Raw genomic sequence first — 8,847 nt, 5'->3', positions numbered from 1 at the left:
CGCGGACTATAATAAACTAAAATGTTCAAGTGTGTAATAAAGCTCTGCCTACAATCTAACAGCTAGTAAGGTGTCTTTTCCTCCCCCGTCATATTTTTAAACACAATAATTGGCAAAAAATATTTATAATATTATCTTACCTTACCACCTCTCCCTCTCCACCAAAAAAAAATTAAAAAATTATTTCAAGTTATTTCAAGTAGCTTATTGACCATAGCATATTGACCATAGCATACTATACCTACTACTCCTCATAAAACTATCAGGTCTGGCAACTGTATACTATACAGTGGCTTTTTTTATACATTATTATTTATTACCATATGAATTCATATTATTATAGTCATTTTTTAGTAATACAATTTTTCTTTTATTTACGTATGATTTAATTATCTCGTTGACATAAAATCCATTTTGCTCGGGTTACAATGAATTGTAAATTTTTATATACATAGCATGATATAAGATTATAAATTATTATAAACTAGCTGATCCCGTGCACTTCGTTTCCCGGCAACCAATAATTATTATTATAATAGCTTCAAAACCCATGGCAACCATTTATAAACAAAAATGTCCGTAGAAATATCAAAATCCCTGTTTGAGCACCTCCCGAGTCCCGGGGTTGGTCCTCTCCCTTTTAAATTAGCCTATCTTCTGCTCAGAGGTATAATCTATCTATGTGTATAAAAATATCTGAACCCGTTCACTTCGTTGCCCATAAAAATTGCCAACTCTATATGAATAATATGTTTTACATATCACCATTGCAACCATTCAAATACAAAACATTTCTATCGGAAATTTCAAAATAAAATACAATTTTGGTTCCTATGGTAATACGGAGATACACACCGACGAAAATCTCAAAATAATAATATATAAATGGTTGCCATGGTAACATGGACACACACACTGACACACAAACATTCATTTTTATATATATAGATTAAAGTTATTATACCTTATACTATTATTGCTAATTATTATTTATTTATAATTATTTTTATTTTTTATTGCACAATTGACATACACTTTTTTTTTAGGATGCTTTATCGAGTATCAAAGGTTATTCCAAATGAAAAACTACAATCTTATCTCAAAGCGTATTCTGATGTAAATAATGTGATTTATAACAAGTCGGATAATCCTGAAAATTGGGCAACATGGTGTTCAGATCGATACGACTGCAATATTACCAACACTACTAAGACGGCAACAAATGTGATAGATGCAGTAAAATAATTACAATAATAATCCATCATCATTAGTATTTGATGTATTCTTTTCGTTTGGTTTATTTAACAGTTTGTTAAAATACGTAAATTCTAAGAGTAGATTTTAAACAATGATGTCTTGTACATACTTTAATTTAACCCAAAATGTTTTCCCGCGAAAAATGTTTATTCCTATTAGATTTAATTTGTAATTATATTGAAGAATTATGTACTTAAATTATAATATATATGCTCATTATAGTACACAATGGTATTATTATGTACTCAATAAATGCTTAATTAATGTACATTGAAATTGTTGGTATCTTGATTTACAAAAATCCATGCCAAATTACGTTTTAGATATAATCAGTTATAAAAAGGATATTTAGGTAGGTATGTTTATTGATGGTACCTAAATACATTTTAAGAAACATTAAAATAATATCATAATTTATATTTTATAACGTTATTAGTTTATAAGTAAAACTATTATAGATTCTGAGTGGAGAGTTGAATGTACTTGATTTTTACAATGTTTTTTAAAAAACAATTTTTGTTCCTATTATTCTCATCTTTTACAGGAGTAAAATTGATTTGGTTTTCAACTTAGAGGTTGGTTTCTGGTAGAAAATTTGATCTAGTTGGTGCTTTGGGGTAGGTAACCGTTTAGAATTGAATTCAAGTATAACACATAAGGCGAAGAAAGGTGTGTTCGTGATATATGTAATTTCTTGATAATATTATTATAATTCTTTCAGAGTTTGTAACAAACATTGTGTACCTATTTGCGAAAAACATCTAAATAACGTCAAATATTACCCAAGGTAATACCTATCGGTTGACTAGAACCTACTGTCCACCAAATAGCAGAGCGATTACCTAATTTTTTTTACAACTTTGCTGTATTTTTATTGTAGGTACCTATCTATAGGTATTATTGTAGCATCCATTACTTTTGCCATATAACTGTTATTTGAGGAAATACCATTAAGATTTTGGCAAAAAAAGTAAAGTTGTTATTGCACAAATGCTGTATCATTCATCTCCATTAAAAAATTGGTTTCATTTACACAAAGTGACTGTAGTAGCTCTAGGATTATTTCTTCTTTATTTTACGTTAAAAAGATTTAGGGTAAAAGTATAATGATCACGCAACAAATAAAAGTTCTTTGACAAGATAATTACTTCAAAGATAGTCATGGAATTTTTAAGTAACGATAAAATATATAATATTTCCTAGTTATAAAACATATAAACTTTGACCTATCCACATTTTTCATTCAAAACTAAATCTAGAAAAATCTTATTACATTAATAATCATGGTGGTTGGATCTGAAAAAAAAATATACTTGATGGTTTGATTTTGATATGTCGACCAGTGATATTAGTTAAGAACATATTAAACGATTATAAAGTACTTGATAATCTTTATAATCGTAGCTACAAAAAAAAAAAAAAAAAAATGGTGAAAAATAACAATAAAAGAAAAAGGTCTGCGCTAACTATATAGGATAGGTAATATTTTGTACATTTATATATATTTTATTGTATTCTAGAATTAATTTTATATTCATTAAATTGAATTTTATACGGTAGCTATGATGTGAATACACATCATTAAATAATTGTATATCTATAGGTATTATTATATTATATATTTGTGTAATTAATGCCACTTACTATGATAATAATATTATATTACTAAAAATTAAATTAATAATTTATGTTGTCAGACATGTGATGGAAAACAAATTTGGTACCTGCTGAAAAAAAAAGCAATAACATTTTCATAGTAAAAAAAAAAAAAAGTGATAAATAGTTTACAAGACACCGTAGATATAATATATTGATCAATTCAAAAATTGGCTATTCACCATATTATACTCAAAATCTTATAGTCAAAATGTAATATTATCATGTTTGATTATGTGTTATATGACGTATTCACTATGAATTATGCATGTATAATATTATAATATTATTATAGGCCACATTACATTTTACTTTAATAATTCATTGTAGTATATTATAGCCACATCTACCGAATGAATTGTGTAAATTAAATTACAACAAAATACAACACGACCGAACGGATTTTAATTCACACTCAATATTTCTATGATAATAATAATATATTAAAAATGATATAAAATAAAAATAAGAAAAATGTAAAATATATAGGAAGGTATGTTTAATACTGGATGATCTACCAAGCATATTCATCTATATTTTACCCTTTAATAAGGAATTTATTCAAATTCTGATTTTTGGAATTAGTAATAAGTATATATTAGGTATGTGCCATACATTTTCGAAAACTGTGACGATAAAAAATGATGATATTTTTTTTACTGCAAATTGTAAAGCAGATTTTTTTTCTGAACTATTTATGTATCAAAATTAAAATTTAAGCTTGTAGTTTTGAGTCATTAATCATTGTATGTTCAGAATAATAGTCTGTGATAATTGGTTTGGATTATATGAGAGCTAATGATAATTTTAAAGTTATTATTTATTTAAACTTTGTAATTTTAAAAACTGTCTTCACATAATTATAAGTCAGATAGGTTTTACTATATTTCATATTATACCTATAATACCTACCTATGTATTTTATCCTTTATGTTTAAATATTCTAAACTGTTATTAAGAACTATAAATTATCCTTAGAACTTAGTAAATAGTAATTAGTGGTACATCATGCTCGGTGTATCACCCAATTGAACCTGTACATTATGTATAATAGATGTGGAAGATAAATTTAATGTATTTGTGTACAGCATATTAAATAGGTATACTATATACTTAGGTCTTTAGGTATACATTAAAATATTTTAATTCTTCAAAAAAGCAAAGACACAACAATATCTTTGTCATAGTATGGAAACGTTTATTCAAGTGAATATTAATAATTACTCAAGTGAAAACGACATATGTTGAGTAATAAGTAATAACTAATAAATTATAAACGTAGAAGTAGTTCGTACTTACTTCGGTTTCGGTCATTTTAGTTTTATATAAAAATGTTTTTTTTTTTTTAATTTGAAACTAATAATATTATAATATTTATATATTATCTACTAACTGTAGATATAACGGGTATTTTCTATATATTTTGTTTGTTGTGAGTACATATGCCGTTACAAATAATTTATTAGGTATTAATAATACAATTATCTATAATATATTGAAACATATTTTGTAACGTTGCAAAATTATAGCTTGTTAGTTATGGCTAAAATAATATTTAGGTGGGAAATTATTTAAGGTTGGTACAAACATATTTTATATTAATAAATGAAACAGTAATAGTTAGTTGTAGGTACTAGGTATAATAATCCAAATAACTAATGTACTTATATTATTTCATTTTGTCAAGATAAATGTTATATATGTATTTTTAATGTTTGTATCAACTCGTCTAACATCAAGGAACACTATGACAGAACCTGGATAAAATACTAATAAACAATTATGTGAGTAAACATGTTTAATTAATAATTATTGATTTACCCAATTTAATTTTAATAATTCTGATGTAGGTAATATAGAAATCAACATAATATGAGATTGTATAGTAAATTTATTAGTTATGGAATTTATAACAATAATTATTTAAAATGCACAAAAAAATCACTCATTTTTAACTACTCAAATATTTAAAATGTTGTTTTTAAAACAAATAAGCTCCTATAAGTTTAAGTCTATGTGGTTTAATAGTTTTAAATAATGTTACTGTGTATCTGATAAGCAGTATTGTTTAATTACAGGTACCTACTTTGCACTACTAACGGGACCGAAAATCGATCACGATCCGCAGGTGTTAAATGCATCATGATGATATTGACGATCATTATTGTTACTATGATGGTCGTTGCGTTCTTGTGCGCACATTATACTTCCGATCGGTCAGTGGCAGAGATTCCGGAATCGGCGGTTACTCATCGTCACTTCGGCAATGATAGAAACGACCTATCTGAAAAATCGACTGCAACCGTCATCTATCTAGATGTGTCGGATACGTCTGTCGGTCGTAGCCAACCGCGAATTGCACCAACCGAGTTCATGTCGGACTCGGCCGACGACCAACGAGTGACAAACTTCCGTTCGGCCAAACACTCCTGGTCCGGTGAATCCGGGAACCTAGTTTGGCCGTCGGTAGGACAGGGTAGGTTGACTGACAAAACAAATTCTTACCCGGCCGAACGCGATCGAGAACACGTAGCCGACCGGACCGCAGAGTTGTGGGAAATCAACAGGTTAATATTATTTTATTTATATATTGCAAGTAACAAAGCTGGGAATTAACGAGTTAAAAAATTAAAGTTAAGTTTAAAAGTTAATTTTATTTTAACGTTTTAACTTAACTAATAAGTTAAAAAGTTAATTTAATTTAAACTTTTGAACCCAACTACCTAGTTACTTTTGGCTTTTTAATAACTTAACTGTTAACTTACTAAATTTCTTTTTTAATCGTCGTGAAATTAACGAATTAATTTTTCATTTTAAGAAGTAAGTTAAGTTAATTTGTTTTGTTTTTAATTTAATTATATTTCACTATTTCAGTCTATTTTGTTTTCATGTCAAAAATATTTACCGGGAATTGTTTAAAGTTAAAAATGTATAATATCATTCTAATCTAACTTATATGAAAACACTGTATTAAGTACAAACACTTATATAGTCTATAATTTAGTTTTGAGTTAGAAAAAAATTAAGTGCGCTAGCATTGTATAAACAAATTAACTTTTTTTTTAACTTAATAAAAAGTTAACAAAAGTGTGTATTAACTTTTAACTTAACTGAGTTACCCTATAGTTAAATGAACTTTTTGTTATTGATGCATATTAACTTAACTTAACTAAGTAAAAAAAAATAATTAACTTCCCAGCCTTGGCAAGTAATGGTACTTACGTATGATTTTCCGTTATACGACGCAGTGTTTGATATTGTACATAGTAAACTTATGTTTTAATTTTTCGTTGAATTTTTCAACAGTCGATCAAATTACCACAGTCACCAGAACACGAAGTACGACGAATGGACCGGTCATCACGTTCCGTATGACTTGACTTATAGTATGCACCACAATGATGCATTCAAACATACTGATAGTGATCTGAATGGCGGGATCGGGTTAAGACCACATTATTCAATTGATAATAGGGCTTACTATGGACTAATTGCGGAGAGCCCATCGACTATGCATTATCGACCATTTCTGAGACCACCTCTAGGTAATCAAGTCCTGGGTCCTCAAACAAAAATATCAATTTCAAAAAAGGAAAAGTTCGATTGGCATACTATCGGCTTATTGACACTCGTTAAAGCCGGATTGATCAAACTGAAATTATTTGGAATTCTAAAGATCTTGTTCTTACTTCTGTTCAAGTTAAAATTATTTTTGGTAGCAATATTCGTCAAATTTCTTTTATTTTTAAAATTATCGAAACTCTTTAAAACTCTGTCTTTACCAATGTTGATATTACCATTATTTTTAATACTTATGACACTTATTTTTCCAATTATTATGAGTGCAATGTATTTGCTTCCGGGGCAGTCACTCAATATGATGTCTCCAGCTCCTACATCATCTTTATCAAATCTACTGAGTAGTTTACTATCAAATCTTCCAGGTATACCAGCTCGACCAGGTTTGACAAAGAGTTTTACAAGTGATCAATTTCCAAATATTCCAAAAAATATACTAGCTGGTCGATCTAGTACTTTTAGATCCAATGATTTAAGTTTTCATAATAAGCATGATTCAGAGTCTCTAATCGATACTGCCTTGAATATATTTCAAAAGTTTTTAGATTCGAAAAAGTGCGTGGATAGAATAGCATGTCAAATGGCTGCAGTTGGGAAGGCAGGTATAATGCCTGACTGGATCAATAGGTAAGGCTCCAACTCAGATTAATAAATTTACCAGCCATTTTGTTACTTCAAGATTTAATTATAACATAAACCTTATAAAGAAAATAATTTTCTTTGTAAGTACTTCAGTAGAAATATAAAAATCATCGTTTTTTTTAGAATCACTGTGGCTGATCTCTAATCAAATAATTGCAACCTAATATACTCGGTTATATTATTAAATAATACATTTAAAAGAATTACTAGGTAATATAATTTAGCAAAATATAAAACAAATTAAATATTGTTTAAAAAAATAAAAATAATAATCTGCACATAATTGTACGCTAATAACCATTAATATATTATTATGTACTTAATTGAATAATTAATTAATAAATAAATAAATAAGTAAATTACATTAATCATCAGCTAAACATAATATATATATATATATATATTTTTTAGGTTACTGAATAGTATATTATCAATGTTTGTTGCTATCAAAAAAGGAAAAACACATGTTATGCCGTATGCTGATGTCAATGGTGACATTCATATTCATTTCTCGGCACCTGATAATTAGACCACATGGTGCATGGAACGTTATGACTGCAATAGAACAATAATATCAAATACGACAGAAACAGAGCTATAATAAATTAAATATATTAAATAGTGTATTATTTTGATTGAATGATGGCTTGCATTTATTATACTACTTAGATCAACTAGAGTAATATTATTTTAAAATTGTTATGCTGTAATTACTTATAAATATTTGTACATTGAAAATGTATGTTTTAAATTTAAATGTGAAATAGTTGTGTAATGCAACATCATGAACATCGACAATTATTTTAATTACCGGCACCCCGCACTGACGCCTTCATCGACCAGTCCGGTGTTATGTTTTCACCACGCGGTGTGTGTGCGCGTTAACTCGGAAAAATCTAAGCCCCCCACCTCAACTTATTATATGGCTTTCCACGACGAGTAAATATACATTTGGAGTAAATATACAATTAATTAACTAGTGGTCATTCATTCACAATCATTATTGTGGTCATCCTTGGCCCTTGCATCGAGATTGTTCTTTTTGTATACAAATATATGTATATCGTATACCATGGAGTAGCACTCCAGGGAATCCCTCCCACGGTGGGTTTCGCGGACGAACAAGATTATGTGGGATAAACGTCGTAATGTACTATAAATTATATTTATGTCTTGTACACCTTGGCCGTGGCATTATGTTTTACTTATACGTGTATATCATAATTGCCGAATGGTACCTACGCCGGGTAAACCATTCTGGTTTTTTTTTTTTGTGTGATTGTCCGTTGGATCCACAGAATCTGTGAGGGTTATGTATATATTTAAATATCTAATACAGTATAATCTCTGTTTAGTGTATACCATACGAATAGGTATAAACTATTGTTAATTACGGGGCTACTTTAGCTTTCGTCGAAATCATTTATATATTTTAGTGTTAATTTTTATTTTGATGGAGTTTTACGCCAGGTAGTGCTTTCTCTACGCCCAACAATAAAATTCCCAAGTGCTTTAAATTAACTTTGTTTGTTTTATTGAGCTCCTTCAACTTTGTTTTAAGAGGACGCCACACCCGCATGCAATGGTGCAACTAGCACAAAATCTTAGGGGGGGAAATATGAAATTTTGATTTTGCTTTTTTTGCATTTTCTTATGATATTCATAAATAAATGCTTTTTTGGTACTTTTTTGTCAGTTTATTAACTTTTTAAT

At 28.4% G+C, this 8,847-nt stretch overlaps 1 protein-coding gene across 1 annotated transcript in view; it reads left to right on the top strand.

Annotated features, from left to right (window-relative positions):
- The window catches only part of LOC107882164, a 6,211-nt gene extending 4,705 nt beyond the window's left edge, over positions 1-1,506 (top strand). Inside the window, exon 3 of the mRNA XM_016807480.2 lies at positions 1,047-1,506. Coding sequence (XP_016662969.1) covers positions 1,047-1,245 — 199 coding nt within the window. The 3' untranslated portion in view covers positions 1,246-1,506. The remainder of the gene's footprint in view (positions 1-1,046) is intronic.
- The last annotated feature ends 7,341 nt before the right edge of the window (positions 1,507-8,847 follow it).

Source organism: Acyrthosiphon pisum, chromosome A2 (genome assembly GCF_005508785.2).
Source record: "Acyrthosiphon pisum isolate AL4f chromosome A2, pea_aphid_22Mar2018_4r6ur, whole genome shotgun sequence".
NCBI lineage: Eukaryota > Metazoa > Arthropoda > Insecta > Hemiptera > Aphididae > Acyrthosiphon > Acyrthosiphon pisum.
Note: the sequence above shows the minus strand (reverse complement) of the source record. Positions and strands in the feature narration are given on the sequence as shown.